The sequence below is a fragment of the Caretta caretta genome, chromosome 21, assembly GCF_965140235.1.
Source record: "Caretta caretta isolate rCarCar2 chromosome 21, rCarCar1.hap1, whole genome shotgun sequence".
NCBI lineage: Eukaryota > Metazoa > Chordata > Testudines > Cheloniidae > Caretta > Caretta caretta.
The window spans coordinates 6,489,704-6,512,280 of record NC_134226.1 but is presented as its reverse complement, the minus strand read 5'-3'; the positions used below and the strand labels follow the sequence as shown (position 1 = coordinate 6,512,280).

The 22,577-nt window shown below is 45.5% G+C and overlaps 1 protein-coding gene across 3 annotated transcripts in view; it reads left to right on the top strand.

Annotated features, from left to right (window-relative positions):
- The window catches only part of RHEX (regulator of hemoglobinization and erythroid cell expansion), a 30,665-nt gene extending 13,788 nt beyond the window's left edge, over positions 1–16,877 (top strand). Inside the window, exons 2-8 of one of the 3 annotated variants that reach the window (XM_075121861.1) lie at positions 4,839–5,003; positions 7,971–8,063; positions 9,055–9,126; positions 9,799–9,902; positions 12,267–12,374; positions 14,981–15,042; positions 16,078–16,877. In XM_075121861.1, the coding sequence (XP_074977962.1) occupies positions 9,113–9,126; positions 9,799–9,902; positions 12,267–12,374; positions 14,981–15,042; positions 16,078–16,284 (495 nt within the window). In that variant the 5' untranslated portion in view covers positions 4,839–5,003; positions 7,971–8,063; positions 9,055–9,112 and the 3' untranslated portion in view covers positions 16,285–16,877. Of the gene's footprint in view, positions 1–4,838; positions 5,004–5,797; positions 5,917–7,970; positions 8,064–9,054; positions 9,127–9,798; positions 9,903–12,266; positions 12,375–14,980; positions 15,043–16,077 lie in introns of all 3 variants that reach the window. The other 2 variants (XM_075121860.1, XM_048826375.2) reach the window with 2 other exon arrangements.
- The last annotated feature ends 5,700 nt before the right edge of the window (positions 16,878–22,577 follow it).

Sequence of the window (22,577 nt, the reverse complement as noted above, 5' to 3'; positions counted from 1 at the left end):
AGCTGCAAGGGAGAGCCTAGAAGGAATCACAGCCACACTGACAGGGACTGTAATTTACCTTATGTTTCTTCTTGTATTGAAAATTAGGAAAAATAGGAATATCTGTATTTGGATAGTTATTTTTCCTTTCACCAGTTGAATCTTTTGTACATTTTTAAATGCTCTGATGCAACTTCTTGGAATAAAAGTGTATTTGTGTTGTCTCTCAGGTGTGCTAATGTGCAGAGTCTGGTACAATTTTCTGTTGTTGTGAACACTTTGTCATTGTGAGACCGAGTGGGACAGATCCTTAGCTGGCGTGAATTGACATGATTCTGTTAACTTCAAGGGAGCTGCATTGATTGATTGATACTGGCTGAGGAGAATTTGCTGGGGAGAGGTGCCAGATTAACAGCAGCCCTAGAGAAAGAAATCCTCTCCCTCTCCACAGAACATATGCAGCGTGGGCAACCTTCCCCATATTGCCCTGCCAAGATGCCTCAATCCTGCCTTGCAGACACCTTCTCTAGGACCCAGCCAGTTTTTGGCCTCCCTGCTGAGACGGCCAATAAAGGTGCCAGCTATGGTGGCGAATATTTAATGTATCCACTCAGCTGGACTGAGGCCTCTAACTCTCCTCCCAATGGCTCCTCAACAGGCCGAGGGGGGAGGGGGGAATCTATACCCAACTCTGCCACTGACAGTGGGTGAATCACTTCCCCGCTCTGTGCCTGTTTCCCCTCACACCTTTCATCTGTTTTGTCTATGCACATGGTAAGCTTTTTCAGGCTGCAGCGCATAACAGGGCTCCAATTTTGATTGAGGCTCCTGGGGGCTACTGGAAGACAGCTAATAATAAATAAAAGGCTGATTTGCACGAGCTGAACATCTCTGTGTGTAGAAATACAGCTGGCGGATTTCCGCCCATAAAACGGTCATTCATTTCCCAGAGCAAGAAAGATGGACACACAGCATAAGCTTGAAATCAACAAGAGATGTCGGTCCATTGCATTTAACTGTACAGCTACCCCTCCACCAACCCCAAACCAAACTGCCTCGAGCTCTTCTCTGTGAGCTTCAGAAGATGGCAGTGAGACAAGGAGAAGCAGGGGGTGCAGGGTCCCACAAGGGCTGTTTATTCTATTAGGCAACATGTATAAAGCCAGCAGCCCTGTGGAGATGTCTGATCAGCAGCCACTTCCTGTTACCGTTACACACTGTTACAGTATTTTTTTTAATCAGTGGTCTGATCTTCAGCTGCATGAATTCCCCTCTCACACCTCCAGGGGAAAGGGATTGCTTCACAGGGCCAATAGACTAAAGCACAAACCAGTGCAATTTATGTAAGTGGATTTGAAGCTGACACCCTTGGATTCTGCCACCTCGTTATCGACAGGACAAGCAAAGTGATAGGCAACGGAGAGCTGGTCTTCTAATCTGGGGAGTTCAGGGCTCATCAATCCTTGGCCTTTTTAGCCAGCCAATCTGCCATTTACTGCAGTGGTTTTGTGTTATGATCTGGCTGAGATTCACAAAACTCATTTCATATGGGTCATTAAACAGTCAGCAACTAGCAATAGCTCTAGAGCTGGTTGAAAAGTTTAAACTGAATTTTTTCTTAGGAAAATGTGGCTTTGATCAAAATTCTCGGTGGGAAAATATCAATTATTGATTCTATTTTTTCATTTTCTGTCCAGAAAAATCTGAATGAAAATGTTCATTTTGAATTGATATCAAGTCCAAATGTCGACTCAAAATGTTTTTGTTTTGAATCGACTGTGCAAGACAAAAAAAATTAGCTTTGAATGTCACAAGGGTTTTGTTCATTCAAAAATATCAAAACATTTCTGAAATGAATTTGTTTGAATTTTTCATTTTGTGAAATGTTTGAAATGTGGATTTTTTTTCCTATCCTCATTCAGGATGAAAATCAATGCTGGACTATCAGAAATTCCTGTAGGATGGAAAACCTGTTTTCCTACCAGTTCTACTACCCAGCCCAGGGCTGGATTTGAACCCCTTTTCTGCCCAATCTAGATATCTGACTAGGTTATTGCACCATGCTCATCAGACAGGAGGGATGTTTTACAGAGATAGGATGGTCTTGTGGTTAAGGTACCAGACTGGGATTTAAGAGATTTGGAGCCCATCCATGGCTCTGCCACTGACTCCCGGTGAGACATTGGACAAATCATTTAATTTCTCCCTGGGGCTCAGTTCCCCATCTGCAAAATAATCCTTCCTTTCTCCGCCTCTTTGTCTGTCTTGTCTCTTTACACTGTTAAGTTTTTCAGAGCAGGGACTGTTCCTTAGTATGTGTATGTACGGCACCTAACACAATGGGGCCCTGATCTTAGCTGGGGCGTTTAGGGGATACTGGAATATGAGTAGTAATAATTAATGCTCTTCATTATAGCCTCTGACCTGGCAATGGAGTATGGGACTTTCCATTGCTAATGTTCTGCCAGCCCCTAATTTTGGTTTGAATTCAGCATCTATAAATACTATAGATAAATGCACAGTGAGGTTTATTTAATCCTATGCAGCCTTTCAATTAAGCAGGTTCACTGCCACTGACCCTTCCCCCTCTCCTGCCTTCCATTCTACAGAGGCAAACCTGTTCTTTTACGCTGCTTCTGAAATTCCTCTCACGCACCCTGTGCTCTCCGCCCCTTTTCTCTTCCCTGACATCTCCCATCTTGTCTGCCACCCCCTCCGAACCACCTGTCCCAGAAGGATGGGGACCTGCGCAGTATTGAAATGAAGGTGACTCAGCCCACATGAGTGGGCAGCCTCCTACTGAACAGACACTGGGTCATTTGACAATTGTGACAAAGCCAGCAGTACCAGGCAAATGCGGGGAAACCAGATTGGGGGAAGCCAGACAAACTGAGCCAGTAGAAGGGATGGTCTCAACTCTAAATTAGAGCAAATAAATAAATAAAATACATACTGAAGGGCATGTTTCATCCCCATGTAACTCAGAGCCCCCTCACACAGCTAGGTCCAGTGTTTAAAGGGAATCTGCATAGGGGAAGGAACATAACTGAGTTTGTGCCTTTTTGTTCCTTCTTCGTAATGGGTTAGGAAAAGTCCTGAGAATTTTTTAATTTTAATAATGTATCTTTTACTCTAGAAATGCCAAGAAGGTCCAGTCTTGTGTTTCCTGATTTCTATTAGCACTTTCCTTGGAGGCAGAGCCGCCCGGGGGGGAGAGGAGGGGGGAAATGGGGCAATTTGCCCCAGACCCCGGGGCAATATACTATACTATAGTATTGCAACTTTTTTTATGGAAGGGGCAACCGAAATTGCTTTGCCCGAGGCCCCCTGAATCCTCTGAGCCGCACTGCTTGGAGGACCCCGGGAATGAGAATCCCTAGACACAGGGCCAGCACTAGGTATGTGTACCGCTTCCGCCTTTCACAGCCCCAGGGGCTCCACCATCTTAACGCATGTTAATTATAATTAATAATACATAGCTCCTATGTAGCCCTCTTCATCAGTAGATCTCAAAGCGGTTTACAAAGGGAGGTGAGACTCTTTATCGCCATTAAAGTCTACACTGCCTTTTCTAGACTAGGCTTTTAGACTGCATTGGTTAGCACCTCTTAGTTAGCTACTATGTTCTTAACAGCATCCCTTGAAATCCCAGTCTAGACAAAGCTCAGATGGGAGGTACATGGTGCATGGCCCTCTCAGCTCTGATTGGAAGGTGCAGGAATGGTGAACCTTTAACAAAAGAGCTTTTCTTCCTATTGTTTATTCAAGCCTTTGAATTAATTAGATATTAACAACAATCCAAGAAGCTTTAAACAGTCTGAATAATGATTCCTCCTCCACTCAGTTAATTAGGGTCACTTGCTTGGTGTGTGTGGCCTTGTCTAGACCAGAATAAAAGGGGTGTTGTTGGAACAGGTTGATTCACAAGTTCTAAATGATGTGCTTTAAAAGTCTAGTGTGGATAAGGCACGTTGCCTTTAATGTGCAATACACTGGCCCAGTGAAACTCAAGAGAGCCTGTGCTTCAACTCAGCCAGGTTAGCACACTGTGAAGCCTACACTGTCTTGTCTATGCCGGACCTCTAAACTGTGTTAGAATGGGTTAACATCACCCCCTTCAAATCCTAATCTAGACGAGGCTTGGACATCCTCCTAGCTCAGGAGTGCTGAAGGAAAATGAACATAATCAAGGCCTGAATCTCTAATGTAAAACACAAGCAGGTTTGCTTGCACCACTCCGTTGGCTTCAAGCCTCTAGAGCAGCGTATATGGCATTGAAACCAAAGGGGCTGGCAAGATTTGGCTCTAGCTGTACATATAAGTTCCAGTTCAGCAAAGCACTGAAATGCATGCTTCACTCTAAGCATATGCTTAAGCACTCTGCTGAATTGAGGCCATAATGCCTGATCCGAAGCTTATTGACATCAATCTAGTCTTTCCTGTGATTCCAGTGGGCTTTGGATCAGGCACATATCCCTTGATTGCTACATTCAGTAGACATTAGTAGTACAAGTTCCTCGCAAATCCTTGATTTCAATTGGGCATCTTCCTTGAGCCAGAGCTCCTAACAGGAATAAAGGCTTCACAAAATTTGCAGTGTTAATATGCTGGGAAGAGGGCGGAGGGCGGGCGGGGGGGGGGAGGGGGAGGGACAACAACAGAAAGAACATAATGAGCAAAGCAAGCGCAGCTGCAGTCAATATCTCATTAGGTTTTATCTTTAAAATATATATTTAAATACATTTTTAAAATAATCTCTTCTATCTAACTATAATCATGTAAGCAAAGAAGATGCCTGCTAGTGAATTTTGGATTTGTGTCTTTCTTTGTAATTTCCTTTACACCGACTCACTTTTCAGATTGCTATCTGCTTCAGCATCATCTCCTGTACCGCAATAGGAAATGAACCATTTAAGAATGACAGCCATCTAAGAAGGATACTTCGGGGGATGCATCAGTTCAATAGGGGAGGTGAAAAAAAGCAAGAAATGGACTTCTAGTCTGGTAGTTGCCTAACTCTTTGGGTAAGTAGAATTATATCCAAGATGGATTCAGAGGGACGTTGAATGGGATTTTCGAGAAATGTTTGGTTGAGCAACTCTTGGAAATTCTGTTCTGGGATCAAAATAGAAAATCATTTTCTGATCCGCAGTGCAGACGGAGCCTCTCGTTTCTAAGTCTCCTGTCCTCTTAGTCTCTAAAACCTATCTCTGTATAGGAGACATTTGTTGTTAGTAATTATACAAAAGCATTTATTTCATTTTAGTTATTCGATCATTTTAAAGCATTTATCTAAAACTGAACATGCCCTTACAAAATTGAAAACACACAATGCAAATTAAATCTGGCTTGTCAACCTTAGTTATAAAGTTGAATTCTCTCAGATGTTATGGCCAAAAGTTTCAAGCTGAGGGCCCCAGTGCAGCAGAGCAGATGTTTAACTTCATCTGTGTGCTTAAGTCCCACTAACTTGAATGGGATGTAAGCACTAACTTCATGTTAAGCACATGTTTAAGTCTGGGACGTTCAAAGGAGTATAAGGGAATTGGGTGCCCAATTCCCATTAATTTGTAATGGGATTTGGGCACCTAATTAGCTTCGGCTGGGATTTTCAAAAGTGCCTAAGGGCTTTGTTGAATCAGGACCTCGAGTGCCAGATCCTCAAAGTATTTAGGTATTTAGGTGCCCAGCCCGCACTGAAATCAATGAGAGTTCGGTGCCTAAATACCTTTGAGGGTCTGCGTCTTAGTACATAACGTTAGGCTGTTAAGTCCACATTTCGGCTTTAAATAAAAGAGGTGTGATTTTTTTTCCCCAGAGGTACCGAGTACCCAGGAATCCCATTGGGAGCTGATGGAACTCAGCACATTGAAAATCCAACCTCCTTTATTTAGATGCCTGAAGATTGGTTTAGGAGCCTAACTTTAAACATTTATGGTCTGTAGCTTTTATTTGTTACTTAATCTTTTTTTAAATTGTATTTATCAAATGCTTTTTTGGGCATTTAAAAAAAAGGATAAAATTATGAAAAACAAATTTTAGGTTTATTATTATTTATTTATAATTGTGGTGAGTTAGTGGATTGCAGTAGTGCTCAGAAGTTCCAGTCAAGGATGAGGGCCCCATTGAGAAGGGCATTGGACACACATGCACACGTGCACCTCTCCCCCCCACAGAGTCATGTCTCTACCCCACATAGTAATGACGATTTTAACTCTGAAAGCATGGCCAGTGAGGTTTAGGCAGAGTGTAATGATTACGGTTCCCAGTTGTAGGTTAAAGTCCATAAAACTCCACCCAAGCAAACCTTGTAGAACAGGCCTTTGTAGCATATACACTGGAAAGACCCCACAAAATGTTCCTGTTTTTCAGTGTTGGGAATGGTTATCAGAGGTGGCTGAGACACCCTAATGATTTCCCGCACCCTCTGGGAGCTCATGCCCAGGATCACAGAACTCTGGAGGGTGTTGTCGTCTTTTGGTAAAACTCATGGAAAACAGTCAGTTATATCATGGCCCAAAGGCCCCAGTTCGGAGAAGCATCCCTCTTCAGGGAGCACTGATTGGAGGCAAAGTGTTTTCCTGATCTGGGACCTCCCAGCCTGGGTGGACAGATTTAGGTGAGTGGGGCTCAGGCTCGCATGCTAAAAATAACTGTATAAACAGTGCTTTGAAGTTGTGGCTCAAGCTCTAAAGCCTGGGGTGGGGTGGGTTGGGCGTCAGAGCCCAAGCTCTGACCTGAGCGGCTCTTCAAAGTACTGTCTACATAGCTATTTTTAGAACGCTGGCATGAAACCCCCCCTAGCTCGGAGCTGTTCACCCAAGCTGGGAGGCTCGCTGTGGGAGATGGTACAGACATACCCAAAGAATGCCTCAGTGGCGCACAGCATTGGATCAATGCAGGAGCATTCTATGGAAGTCCCAACCCCCGGCAAAGAAAGCCAAATACGCCATTTTTTTAAAAAAACAAAATTTGCATAATACTCTGCAAATTCTCTCATGCCTCATCCGGAGAGAAGCTCACTTGGTTTGTTATCACATCATGCAGCTGAAAATTAGCAACTGAATATTTGCTCTCTCTCATTAGCAATGGCTAATTATGGGCCTTAGTCACATAACTGACCCACCAAAGTCAGTGGGGCTGCTTATGTGAGTACAGACTACGCATGTGAGTAGAGGATGCTGAATGGAGCTCTGGGTTTGCAAGTAACAGTCTGAATGTTTGAGGCTACAGTAGCCTTACCTTGAGATCTTTGGATGCAAAGCAGTATATAAGAGTTAGGTATTATTTTTCGTTATTGAATAACTTTGAGCCCGACTTGCACCATTTGGACCAAGCACTGTTAGATGCTGAATCCCGATAGTGCAATTTTATTCCCACTGACTACAGTAGAAATTGTCGCTGCTCTGCACCTTTCAGGACCCATAGAGAAACGTACTCTTCAGAATGACACTGATGTTCTTTGCCATCAGAAGTACCGCTGAAGTGAGAAGAGTCTGTCATGCGACAGGGCCACAGTTTGCAGACAGCCGAGCTTTGCATTGACAATGTGTCATCTAGCCAAACGTTAAAATTGGATAAGAAGTAGGCTTCTCATTGGTGTCAAGTCCTTTTCAGGAACCTCTCTTTATATACTATGTAGAGAATCCCTTATAGAAACCTGCTCTTGTGTCAGCTGATAGTGGCTGTCTAATGGAGGTAGACACTGGGGGACAGGGGAATTACATTAGTATTTACAGTTCTGTATTATCTGTGACTATGATGAGTTTTTATTAAGCACCTGTCACTGCAGGCCTGTCTGATAAAGTAACACTTTGTTTTTCCCTCTAAAACATTTTTATTATGGTGATACCTAAAAAATAAATTGGGGTAAGGCAAAGCATATGGGAAATAACTACATGTACAAACAACAGGAGGGGCCATTACAATGCAAAACAGGCGCGATGCATATCTGGATTCTTATCATGCCTACAACTAGATTCCCCTCCCAGGTCTTGCTCCAACTCCCACTGAAGTCAATGGAAAACCTCCCCTACAAGCCAAAGGGAGTTGTATTCTCCCTTTGGATATCCCATGGCAACCTGGTGAGTTTCAATGAGTTTGTCACATAATGGAGAATGCGTTAGATAGGCCTAGGAACAACGCTTCATAAAAGATAGACCATGAATTAGAAAGAAGAGGAAGGCCCTTTAGTTGTTTATTTTCCTACAACTAATTTTTGCAGCTTTGGAAAAGTCCCACCCGGCTGATTCCCCTGTAGAAACCTAATGGGCCAGATCCTTGGTTGGTGGAAATTGGCATTAAAGTCAATGGAGCTGGCTGGGGTCTGGCCTAACGACGATAAAGTCTCCTCCTAACCCGACTTTTTCCCTCATTTCCAGCCCTCTGTCCATTCCACTGCTATTTTTTTTTATCCCCTTGCCACTCTGTTTGTGTTAGTGCAGCATCAATTTCTTTTCTTTGTTGCATCACTCTGCTGAGATGATTGCATTTTTTCTCCATCAGTTCTGTCCCCTAATTGCAGCTGGCTGTGAAGCATCACCCACTCAAGTCCACATGAGGTTCAGTGGATGGTCAGAAAGACTTATGGGAACTGCTATTTGCCCAGTACAGCCCGGTGCCATAGTTAGCATGAATTGATCCCCTTATTGGTAGCTGATTTATGGGGGCAGGAGGTAGGGCGTCCCCTGAGGTATTACATGGTTTTAACCTCTGTGGCTCAGGGCAGCTCCAGGGGAATGAAAGCCAAGAGGAGTGCAACAGACAGCCCAAGATGCACAGGAGGGAGCTTTGTCTAGTGGTCAGAGCATAGGACTGGGAGTCAGGCATTCTGGGTTCCATTCCTGGCTCAGTTACTGAGCCCTTGTGTCACTCTGGGCAAATTGCTCAGCCTTCCTGTTCCTGAGTTTCCCCCCCGTTCTGCAATACAGACGTGCACAGTATTATTATTGTTTTATCGGCACCTGAGGGACCCAGCCATGTTCCTCTGTGCGTTCATCTGGCCCCAGAGACACTGGTGCCTCTTTGCTATCAGGTCCCTGGATATCCCTGCCCTGTCTCCTTCTCTCTCCTTAGAAACCCTCAGCAACTCATTCAGCAGTTGTCGTGCCTGTGAAGACTCTCTGCTGGGAGGATGTCTTGTCCCAGGTAAGCTCTGTGGTGCTCCCAACCGCAGTATGGAGCAGTGGCCATTAGTGCTGCTTATTAGAGGGAGAAACCTGCTATGAAAGGGAGTTGATGATCGATTCCCCATGGAGTTGGGTGGTTGATCTTCTCCCCTGTAACCCGATCTGTAGAATTAGAAATGGGCTCCAGATTTTGAAGACATCAAAATTCAAGGGTTGTTCAGTTCCAAAGGGTTTGGACTCCTCTCTGCTTATTTTTAAAATCTGCATTTGGCTATCCCTGGGGCAACTATGTATTCTTGCTGGACACCCAGGTCTGATAGTCAGTTAGGCCAAGATTTTCAAAAGTGACTAGTGGTTTTAGGATGTCTCCATTTTTAGGAGCCCAATTTCTATCCTATTCTATATAGATTCTTATGCCATGCTCATCACTGTCTTATTTGTGTGCCTTTCAACTTGAGATTCCTTAAAGGGGCCTGTTTTTTTTCAGAAAGGGCAGAGCACCCAAAATCAGATTTAGTTTGTCTCGAATTGGACACCCAAAAGCTTGGCAACCTCAAATCACTGGTCACTGTTGAAAATCTTTGCCAAAGTCTTTGGGAAATCACCTTAAAAACGACGTCCTATCTGAAACCATGTCAGCCCACCAGCACTTGAAAGATCTAACATAACCTGATTGTTTTCTCTCCCTTAGCCCATGTGATTATTGGTGGATAAACATTCTCAGCTCAGGTGTGACCTCTATTGTCTATGTTCTTCTCCTAGTAGTGCTTTACATCAAGCTCAGCAGGAAAATAGGTAATTTCATCTCTTATTGGTTTCATTTATAATGTGCCCCTTTCATCCCTGGTGTGAATCCATTTAAGTGAACAGGACGAATTTGGCCCAAGAGCCAACAAAGAGTAACTCTTTGGTTTGCTAAGGGTCACAAACTGCTGAATTGTGATGGCTAGTCCTGGTTCATGAAATGCCAAGCACTCCAAGAGATGGGGGAGGAGAATGAATGGGGGTCCTTTTTAAACAAGTTCCAATGTGATTTGAAAAACAGATGAATCAGTCCCTTAGCAGGTGTAAATCGTAGTGCCATTAAAGTCATGCATTGAAGCCAAAGGAGTTGCTTTGATTTACACTAGCTGAGGTTCTGGCCCGGTGTGTGCGGAATGCAGGATGGGCGGAGGCCACACAAGTCATGTATTTTGGGGGTAAAAAGCAAGGAGTGGCAGGGGTTAAAGAATCAGCATTTGGGTGGTTTTGCTACAGCACCACCACATGACAACAGGACACTGTGGGTATGTCTACACGGCAGTGGGGGAGGTGTGATTTCCAACTTGGTAGATGTCTTGCTCGAGCTCTGCTTGAGCTAGTGCCTAAAACAGCAGCTGTGGCAGCACTGAGTCAGCCTGGACGGCAAGTACCGTCCCGCCCGACTGCCCGGCGGCTAGCTTGAGTCGCCACCAGCGCTGCTGAGGCCGCTCTGCTAGTTTTATGGCCTGTCTACACGGCTAAGTTGTCGACAAAACTTCTGTCTTTCACAGGTACTTAAAAAAAGCGCCTTCCCCCCCCCCACCCTGTGAAAGACACAAGTTTTGCCGACGCACGGGGCAGTGTGCACGCGGCTTTGCTCCTGCCAACAAAGCTAATGCCGCTCGCGGGGCTGGAAGTATTTTGTCGGCAAAAGTGCCGACGAAGTGCTGAAAAAGAGCGTTTACGCAAGCTGACTTTTAGCAACAAGGCCTTGTCACTAGAAGCTGCTTGGTGTAGACAAGCCCTTAGGTACTAGCACAAGCAGAGCTACTGAGTGTATGGCTACCCGAGCTGAGAATTCTTCCTCCCAGCTGCTATGTCGAGGTACCCTGTGCCGTCATCACATACATACCAAGTAAGCTGAAATCCTGCCAGCCTTACTCACATGAGTAGACCCACTGAGGTCAACGGGGCAACTTGCATGAGTGAGACAAGCAGAATTTGGCCCATATTGTCAGATGTCTGACAGGACATGTTACACATGAAATAGTCTATACTAGTCTATATTACAGCTGTTTGAAAAATTGTCCTATCACAGGAAATGTCAACGCTTCAAAATTATTTTCTGCTCCCGGTCAGAATGAGAAGTCAAAAATATTTTTACAAAAATTGTGAAATGAAAAACTCCAAAAAGTTTTGAATCAGAAATGTTGAAATGGAAAATTCTGACACTTTCGATCAAAATGAAACAAGTCAATAGACTGATGTTTTATTGTTTTTGTTTCAAAACAATTTTTTTCTTTTGAATAGACTTTTAAAACAAAAAATTCCACTGCATTTCAAAAAGTTGATTTGAAACATTTTTTGTTTCAATTCTCCCTGTTGGAATGTGGGAAATTTTCATCAAAATCAACATTTGATTTTGATTAAACCACATTTTCCAGTGAGAAACATATTTGTCCAAGCACTGTATATAGTACATGTTCCAATCAGCCCTGTTGCTTAATTCAATCTTGTATTTGTATAGATGGAGGTTCAGAAGCACAGTGAACCTTTCACCACAAGACATCTGAGCCCAAATCTGCTTTAGATCACAGTTTGATAGTTTCAGTAATTTCTCACTCGTTTGTTCACCTCAAAAATAAAATAGCCCACTCTGACTCTTATGTTATATTCTGCTCAGGAGAGGCCCTCACAGGATTGACATGAGATGTTCTAGGACTGGGTTCTAGTGCAGTGGTGGAATCGTGTGTGAAAGTCCCAGGAGTGGAATAACCGCGGCTGCTGGGATGTGGCTTGAGGGGCACTAGCAGATCTGGATGTGGGGAGAGCAGGACTGGAATAGCTGGTGTACATGTGTGTGTGTGTGTGTGTGTGTGTGTGTGTGTGGAACTTTCTCAAGCCAATACTCTCATTTTTTCATATTTGTAAGCACTGGGCACTTCTAGGAGGGACCAATTTTGCTTGTCGTTCAGTGCACCATCTCCTATAATGCCCTGTACTGTGTGCTCCCGTGGGAGGCACAGAAATGACAACAAACCACAAATGACCAAGCCCCTTGTGCACCATTATACTATAGCAGGAGGGATTTTTTTATTGTCCCTGCCTAGTGATCAGCTCATGCCCTGAAGTGACAGCCCTTGTCATGTTTTCCCTACAGTAGCAGGAGTAACGAGCAAATCTGACTTTCCATTTCAGACAATCATTCCTGTAGCAATCAGGCGAGCAGCAGCCCTTCTACAAAACCAGAACAACCCAACGCTTCCCAGGCAGCACAGGAGGTTTTGAAAAGGCCACGCATCCAGGGTAAGATTGCATCTTTGGGGCCAAACAATCAAGTCTCAGCTCAGTGGGTGCAGCCTGCAATCTTCAAATCTGTGCTTGCATCAGCTCCTCAGCTGTTGCAAATTGGCATAGCTTCATTGACTTCAGTGGCCCAATGCCAGTTGAAACTGGATGAATATCTGACCTCGGGTACTTGTTCCTGCAGACAGGTATTTGGAAACATAGGGCCAGATTCACCACTGCAAAAAGAAAAGGAGTACTTGTGGCACCTTAGAGACTAACCAATTTATTTGAGCATAAGCTTTCGTGAGCTACAGCTCACTTCATCGGATGCATACCGTGGAAACTGCAGCAGACTTTATATATACACAGAGAATATGAAACAATACCTCCTCCCACCCCACTGTCCTGCTGGTAATAGCTTATCTAAAGTGATCATCAGGTGCGTTTCACCTTAAGTTGACACTTACACCCATGCTAAGGGAGTCTAACATGCTATGGTAGTGTGTTACACACGTTTTGCACTCGTTTTGCAAATGATGAGTGACATAAGGTGTGGGTCCTGCATTCGTATTTCAGTGTTTGAGAAAGGGGGGAGAGCAGTTTATTCGTTACAATAATTTATTCGTTACACAACAGTTTATTCGTTATACAATAACTTCTTCTTTAACTCGCTAAGAAAATACTTCGCTATCAGCCTGATTCATTGCAAGGGATGAGCCTTTCTTTGTATGTTAGCAGTAGAACTGGGCAGCAGCAAACACAACCTAGCTTTAGGACGGGGAATGAAGGACCTGTACAAGTGAGCTATATGCAATAGCAATTCACATCACCTCCTCCCTCCCCATTCCATTTGCCAGATGAGTTCTTCTCCATTCAGTCCTCCAGGCAGGCGGATAAGGGTCTCTGACGCCAGCACTCTTCATATTTTACATTTTCATACTAGAGAATGTGATCATCGGGAGCCAATAACGCAATGAACCTTTGAATTCCCTGATCAATATTGCTGATGTACAGTAATGCCTCTTGTCAGGCAGCAGGGGGGAGTGGAGTTTCACTGCACATATTGGGAGGGGGGCATTAAAAAAATCAGCATGAAAAGCAAAATTTCAAATTTCCAATTTAAAATCAACCATAATGCTGCAGAGTTGGAATATATTAAGGGCCTGGTTCTCATTTCTGTTAAGGGTTTGTCTATGCATGGAGTTATTCAGGGACGTCCTTAAACCATATGACAGGTTTCAGAGTAGCAGCTGTGTTAGTCTGTATTTGCAAAAAGAAAAGGAGGACTTGTGGCACCTTAGAGACTAACAAATTTATTTGAGCATAAGCTTTCGTGAGCTACAGCTCATTTCATCGGATGGCTATGCTCAAATAAATTTGTTAGTCTCTAAGGTGCCACAAGTCCTCCTTTTCTTTAAACCATATCGTTAATTTAAACAGGAACAAGACACCCACACATGGAGTTAATCAGGAATAGCTCCATGTATAGTCAAGCCTGAAGGCCCCTTTATACCACATCTGGCAGCATAAGGATGGGGGACTCTATCGTGGGAAGCAGTGACTGTGAAAATCATTTGGGGGTTGTGGTAGATAGTCAGCAGAACATGAACTCCCATTCAGATGCTGCAGTCAAAAGAGCTAATGTGATCCTGGGATGCATAAACTGAGAAATCTTGAGAGTGAATAGAGAGGTTATTTTATGGCTGTATTTGGTGTGACCACTGCAGGGATACTGTATCCCGTTCTGGTGCCCACAAGTCAAAAAGGATGTTGATAAATTGAAAAGGGTTCAGAGAAGAGCCATGAGAATGATTAAAGGTTTGGAAAATATGCCTTCTAGTGATAGACTCCAAGTGCACAATCTATTTAGCATCACAAAGAGAAGCTTAAGGTGTGGTTTGATCACAGTCTATAAGTATCTCCATGGAGAACAAATATTTTTAATAATGGGCTCTTTCATCCAGCAGAGAAAGACATAACATGATCCAGTAGCTGGAAGCCAAAGCTGGCCAAGTTCAAACTGGAAATGAGATGTAAATGTTTACTGGTCAGAGAGATTAACTCTTGGGACAATTTACCAGGGGTCGTGGTGGATTCTCCATCCCTGACAATTGCTAAATCAAGATTGGATGTTTTTCTAAAATACATGTTTAGGAATTACTTTGAGAAAGTTCAATGGCCTGTGTTATGCAGGCAGTCCCTTCTGGCCTTAGAATCTATGAAGCTATATAAAGAGGCCATATGCTCATTTTAAGGCCCCTTTACAGTGCCAGGGTGGTGTAAAGAGGCATTAATGTAAATGAGAATCACATCCAAACAATTAAAGGGCCCAACCCTGTCATGCCTCCCCCCTCGCCGGATGTTAATGGGAGCTTTGCCAAGAAATTAAGATAGCAGGATTGGGCCCCATTTTGGACTCATGACTGGAACCCCCAAGAGACAAGAAAATGGAATTGTGCATGATTGTTTGAGAAATAGTGTCATGTGCATAGATCCACACCATATGAGAGAGAGAGCGAAATCCTCTGTCGACTGCTAACCCACTTTCTCATTCATCTCTTCTCCCTGCCCATTCTCTAGCTTATAGTTATTATAGGTGCAAATGTTTACACTTTTTTTTTAAGGTGACAGTGGCTCTTCCTCAGACAGCTCTGAGAGTTCAGACAGCAGCCCTTCCACTAGGCAGGTAATGGAATTGCACCAATCTCATTCTTATTTATTTATTCATATTATTTATTCTTTTCATGTAGACATAATGTATACCCTGAACCAGGTCTAGGCCCCGTTTTATTAGACGCTGCTGTCCAGACACTTGACTAGATTTTCCAAGAGCTCAGCGGCACCCAGTATGATGAGCTCCCCTGAAAACCTCCCCACTTATTTGGTGCACAAATAGGAGCTGAACTCTCATGGAAATCTGGCCTATAGTAAGAGACAATCCCTGCCCCACAGGACTTCAGCCTAACTCCCAGCTTCAGCGCCATTCAGCAGACTGCCAAGGGACAGGTGTGGGCATCAGGACTTAAAGAGAAGAGAGACAAAATGGGAGTGAGAATATTGCAGAGGATACAGCTGGCCAGATTAGATGACAAACATGCAATTTTTCCTGGTCCTACTGATTGATGACATCCTCCCCAGGTTTACACTTTAGAACATTGGCTCTCAGATGATGGTGCTTGGGCCATCAGTGATTTGCAGAGTACTTCCCGGTCAGGGGGAGGAAACATGAGAAACAAGCAGGGGAGGACTGAGGTTCAGGGATGGGGAGGGAGCCAGTAAGAGTATACATACTACCTGAATTTTAGGGCTACTCAGATCCAGGACTCCAGAATCCATCGTGTGTGTGTGTGTGTGTGTGTGTGTGTGTGTGTGTGTGTGTGTGAAACACTGAAAAGCAACACGGAGAACGTTTGTGATCTCCATGCCATCTGCGGTATTGCCACGTGTTGCTGCTGATCCAAAATCAAACTGCTGACATGGCAGCAAAATCCCAAGCAAACTCACTTCAGTATCTTACTAAACCAGTGAGTGAAATCACTAAGATTTGAACGGCAGTTGTTCTCTGTGGTATGCAAATGTGAGACAGGTGAGATCTGTGCAGTGAGCTTAGAGATCGTATGACCCCCTAAAGTGTGCCATGCCACGATGGTTGCACCAGAACAGATAATGCCTGTGAAGACTAGACTGAATTCTGCTCTGGTTTCTATTTGTCATACGCTAGTGTCCTCGGTCAGAAGAAGGGGTCAATTACACATCCCTGGTCTTCCAAGTTACCGGTCGCAGCGCAAGCACTGCAGAGGACTATGAGAACATGAAGATGGGAGAAGACTATGTCAATGTGGATCCCAAAAAAAGGAAGGTGGATTTCTGGACCTGCTCGAGCCCTGTATCTTCCAAACCCGTGGAATATACTGAAGTGAAACTGTGATTTCTTGGGATGCTATTAACTAAGTTTTCCTTAGGAACATCAGAATTGCCACAGCAGGTCAAATCAATGATCCATTCTTAGTCAGTATCCTGTATCCTTCTCTGCACATTTCACATGGGTCACTGACAACCTGTTCATATAGGTATGTTCCTCCTAATCCTCATCAGTTAGTGACTGTCATGTCCTGAAGCATGAAGCTTTATATTCCTTACAACATTTTATTCTGCCTAATGTAACTGTGCATGTTCTTGTTATCCATACAAAGGTCTCTTCCCTTCTGGATCCCACAAAGCTCTTGGCTGTGTTGATACAATGTGGCACTGGTTATTCACAGCTAGTGTAAAAAGAGCATTTCCGTTTCGCAGCGATAATTGTGCCCTTCCATTTCATTGGCTTCCCCTTGTTCTCCCATTAGAGGAGAGAGTAATTAAGAACACCCAATAAATATAATACAGGGCCAAATCCTCAGGTAGTGTAAAACCTAATTCAACTTCAATGGAGCTACACCAACTGGGCTGGCCCTTTGATTTGACTTGTTTTTTATTTGCTTGATATCAATTAATTAAAAAAACCCAAACTTCTAAATGCTTAAATATATTTCCTGGGCCTCCTTTGTCTTTTCCCTTGACCAACGCTGACTTTTCTTTTTTTCCACTCCCTTCCTCTTTTAATTTTTTTAAAACTCTTCGTAGCGTTCGAGTGACAGGTCCCTGGGCACTTCTGCAGGCAATCAGGGCAGGGGCTCTCTCTTCTGAAGATGATTTGCCTGCGACGTTCTTTGGCTGAGGACAGTCATGTTCGTCAGGGGTACCCAGGGTTGTGAGGCACCTCTGCACCGCCGGTCCGGGGTGTGAGGGCTTCTTTCCTGTGCCTGCTGTGGAGTAGCTCCCTGCAACCACCAGCTTGCAGTAGTACAAGCGCTCCCTTCCAGGCCTCCACAGGCCGCACAGTCTCTGTACAGGTAGTGATAGGCTCACCCCGGCCCCTGCGTCCTTGGAGCGTCCCTGCAGAGTCCAGCACCTCCCCACTGAAGGCTCACAGAGTGAGAAGGCTGCTGTTCCAAAAGGAACAGCACACACGAGCTTGTCACACTGGTGATTCTCAGTTAACACCAGAGCCCGAAGGTATTGTGGTGGTGAAAACAAGAATAAGTTGATGATCAAAGAGCAGAGATTCAAATGACCGTGCGTCAGACTGCTGGAAACAAATGGTTATGTATAAAACAAAATCATAACACACTTCCTGGACACTGAACTTAATGAACAACTATCCTCCTGGTAATATCTCTAATTTCCTCACCCACCTTGTCTTTCTAATATCCTGGGGCCGACATGGCTACAATAACACTGCATGCAAATTATTCTCCTGTCTAAAGAAGCGGATCTAACCCAACATTCTCTGCCAAACCTGGGAGACCCCTCTTTCATGCAGCAAACTTGCTATCCAATTACTTCTTTGTCTCCCCCTGCCCCGCTGTAGTACAGCAAACCTTAGATGTGCATCTTGAGAAGGTTCTCCTTTCACCCCCACTCCCTTATTTGGTTCTTGCTGTTAAGTTTTTCCGACCCTTCATTGACAGTCAGTTCAGACTGGTGAGAAGAGAACCCTTGTGAACTATACAATACGTAATTTGCATGTAAACAACAAGCTAGATCAGGGGTGGGGAACCTACGGCCCACGGGCCGGATCCGGCCTGCTGCTTCATTTCATCCAGCCCATGGCAAGTCTCTGCAACGCAGGCTGGAAGCCCCAGGCCTCCCTCCTGACCCCTGCAGGGCTGGAGTCGCGAGCACCGGCTTGCCTCACTGTGGGGGAAAGCTGGGGTTGACAAGCAGTTAAAAGTCTGGTCGGCTCCACGCAGCTCCTGGAAGAGACTGACATATCCCTGTGGCCCCTAGGAACAGAGATGATCAGGGAAGCACCGTGCACTGCCCCCAGCACCTGCTCCGCAGCTCCCATTGGCCGGGGACAGCAGCCAATGGGAGCTGCGGGGGCAGCACCTGCAGGAGTAGGCAGCGTGCACCACGCAGAGCCCCCTGACCCCTCTGCCTAGGCGACGGACATGGCAGCTGCTTCTGGGAGCCGTGCGGAGCCAGGGCAGGCAGGGAGCCTGCTTTAGCCCCACTGCACTGACAACCAGGAGCCACCAGAGGTAAGCACTGGCTGACCAGAGCCCGCACCCTGAACTCCCTTCCCCAGGTCACAACCCCCTCCTGCACCCCAACCCGTGCCCCAGCCCTGAGCCCCCTCCTATACCCAAACTCCTTCCCAGAGCCTGCACCCCAAACCTCCTCCCGCACCCCGACTCTCTGCCCCAGCCCTAAGCCTGCTCCCGCACTCCAAACCCCTTGGCCCCAGCCCAGAGCCCCCTCCCACACCCTGAACCCCTCATTTCTGGCCCCACCCTGGAGTCTAGGGGAAGCTCCGAGACTCCACATGCCCCATCACGGGGCTGGAGCTGCGAGCATTGGTTCACCCTGCTGCAGGGGGAAGCCCTGAGCCTCAAGGCCTCCTCCCTCTGCGTGGGGCTGTGCGTGGCCTGCAACTGATTTTTACTGTGGGTCAGTGGCCCCCCCCCCGATTGAAAAAAGTTTCCCCCATCCCTGAGCTGCATAAACGTTTCTTGTCTAGTAGGAAACCTCTTTCTTCACCTTTGCTTGTGACCAGTCCCTAGGCACAGACCTCAGAGTCGCCAGGGTGCATGGCTCACTCTTTTATTTCAGACCTCACATGACAGTCTGTGGTGGACAAGAATGTACATCCCACACGCAGGAGATTGCTGAAACCATGAGGACCTGCTCTGTGCCCCTTGCTAGTGAGCACTAAGAGATTCCTGGGTCAGAAGGACACAAAGCCTAAAAAGCACTGTCTTCATCTGATTCTTTCATTACCAAGCAGCCACCTGCTTAGCTGCCTTCGCACCTGGTGGTCAGTTGCCGAATGCAATTACAGCCGGTGGGATGCTTTTCGGTCACTGAGCCAAAAGGTCCCGGCTCCTACACTGCCTGCCACGAGTCATGGGTGCCGCATGCCCATCCCAGAACAGAAGGGATTTTTTTAATGCACAGCATAAGCTTCCATCCTGGCTCGAACGCTGATTAGAGTCACTTCAGAGTCCCAGGGCTCCATCAGGAATAATAATTGCCGGAGCACAGGTTGCTGGTATCAGAGGCACCAGTCCCCACCTTGTGTCATAATTAATCAGCACAGCTGGCAAACAGCAGTCAGAGTGGGTTAAACCTGCAAGGGCCTAACGTCTCATGGAACCATAGGAGTTGCCAGCCCAGAGCAGGTCATTGGGCCATCTAGTCCAGTGTCCTGGCTGGGGTCGAGTGGTTAAGGCCATGGACTGTGACTTGGGACATCTAGGTTCAATTCCTGGCTCTGTCCCAGACTCTGTGTGACCTTGAATAAGTCATATAGTCTTCTCTGTGCCTTGTGAAGTTCCGCACCTTTGGCTGGGGCAGGGACTGTCTCCTACTATGTGTCTGTACAGTGCCTAGATAATGGAGCTTTCATCTCAGCTGGGAACTGTAGGAAATATCTTACTGTAATAATGACAGTTGCTAAGAGCTGTTGCTTTCAAGGGAGGGGAAAGAAACCTCCTTGTGTCCAATTTCTGGATCCTCCTGAGCCATCCTTTCCCCTTGAGATGGGGCCAGATTGGAGCTAAAGGTGGAAAGCTCCATATCCCAGTATCTAATATTTGCCTTGGGGAAGAGGGTTTTATCTAAAATAAACTTTAAATTTCAAGATACAGTATGAGAATGGAAGGGTTTAAGGTTCAGTCCTGCACTATTTGTCTTGCAATAATGTTCTGGCCTTCTCACTCCATGAAAATGAAATTCCGCCTACATTTTCTGTGAGCCTTTCCTAATCCTGTCCCAAAACACCACCTCAACGTCCACAGCAATTTCCAGCCTGCAGCTTGGATCCCAGACTGCCTGGCAATTACCTTTCTGAGCAGTGGGGCCCTGATTCTGAAATGTCAGGTGTAATGTCAGAGCCAGGATTTAATAACACGCCTGACAGTCCGTGGGCACAACACACAGAATCCTATCACTCGGCTTCCCTGCAGGCGCCTGGCTTTGGTGCCCTATTCGGTAAGGAGTTGACCCCTGCCAGACACAGGGTGAGGGATTTGCTGGACCTATGATTTGATCTGATATGCTTGGGGTCTGAATGACCATTCCCCTATAGTTTGTGTAGTCACTTATACCAGTGCAAAGCAACGTGACAACAGCAGGTACAAGGCAGTGGAGAATCAGGCTGTTGGTTTCTGTGTGTAATCGATTTCCCTGTGCGTTATATTCAATTTCAATATATGAAATTCAAGATGCAAGGTCTATGCATGCTTTAAGTGCCGCTTAAGCTCTCGCAATAAGTTTAAAGTAGTGCAGAGGCCTTGTGCTGCACAGGGATGATGCCGAGTAACGAAAGCAGTTCCAACCTGGTAACATCAGTCTTGCTCCTGTGGGGCTACACCTCTCCTACAAAGTGCCAAGCACCCGCAACTCCTATTAACTTGAATAGGAGTCAAGGGTACTTAGCACCTCACAGGATCAGGCCTATTGCTTATGGGCCTAAGCCAGAACACTGCCATGTTAGGTGGGGCTGGAGGAACTGAGCCTCCCAGGTTAAGCCTCTCTCTAATTTCCTGCCCATAGTGGTTGTTCGGCCAATTGGTTTTGCAGAAGTACATTAATAATCAAGACACGCTTCATCAAAGGGAACTTGTATCTGCAGCAGCGTCTCTGTGCTCTCCAGGGACTGAGCAAGGCTGCCAGCAAGCAGCTTATATTAGTTTACCTGCTGCACAAACCAGTGGGTTGATTTTGTAGTGATTTCCCAAGTCCTCCTCCTGGTCCCGTTCAAGTCCATGGGAGCTGTACCATTAGCTAGGAACGCAGTGAGAACTGGCCATGATGCTGTCTACAGCAGCAATGTGAATTGGATTTTGATTCAAAGCCACTCAGGTCTTTTTTCTGTCAAGTCAGATTAGAAACAGATAAAGAACGTGAGAGACTTCTGAAATCAGTGGCTTTTAGAAGCATCTGCACAACTACGTGCATATAGGAGCTCTGCTCCTCCATCCTATTGCTTTATATGAAAGGAGATGTTTTGTTCAAGATCCATCTGCACTTGCCATTTATTCCCCGCTCAAATCATATAACCATCCTATCTGAGCTAACGACTGTAAAGGAGCCATGGCTGTGTACTCACTAGAGTGATCCTTATTGCTTTAGCACCCAAAAGGCTTGGTCTTCAGTTTTGCCAACTCTTGTGATTTTTATTACAAATCTCACAATTTTTAGTGATTTTCTTAAAGCCCCAGCTGCTGGAACCCTGGTGTTTTATGAGACTCGTATTAATACCTAGCACTTTTCATCAGTAAATCTCAAAGTGCTTTATAAAGGACATTAGTATCATTCGTTGTCCTCATTTTACAGATGGGGAAGCTGGGGCACAGGGACAGGAAGCGACTTGCCCATGGTCACCCAGCCAAACTAGTCTAAGGTCCAAACTTAGACCCCCAGTCTCTTGAATGCCCAACCAGCGCTCTTGTCGCTGCTAGGCCACACTTTTGTTTTAAAAAGTAAATGTCTAGCCCTCGTGGTTGTGGAGGAATGCTTGAAAATGTGAACCAAGTGCGACCTAAAGGTGCAGAAACCGGAAAGCAAAGAAAAAGGTTCCATCCTTTAAAAACATCTCGTGATTTTGGGGGAGCGGACTCGTGCTCTTGGAACGTATGGGGGTGGCTGTACGAGTACTGTTCAGGCAGAGGAAAGGGGTCTTGCAGGGTGTGTAAATTCATGCTCACTTTAAAGCCTCTTCACGCTGACAGAGTAATGCAAAGCAGCCTTTGTGTCACACAGAAGCAGATCCCTTATGTTTTTCTGGAATCCAAGAACAGCCATAGGCTTCTGGGACCAGATCCTCTGTTGGTGGAAATTTGGGATAATTCCGTTAACTTCAATGGTACTAGGCTGATTTACACCAGCAGAGGATCTGGCTCTCAGCTTAAAGTGGCTTTTGTTTTAGAGGGAGGAAAAAAAGCAACAAGAAAGAACACTAAGTAAAGGCCTCAGCAGAGAGCACGGCATGTAGGTCTCTTGGCTGTAACAGGCTGCAGCAGCTCTGAGAAGCAAACAGCTGGGTTCCTGCAGGCAAGCAACATGCTTAGAAATGTAAAGGTCCAGCGCCCAGGAACTAAGGGATCAGTTTCATAACGATATACACCAGAGAAGCTCATAGGAATGCTGAGTGCACACAGAATGCAGGGAGTAAGCGGG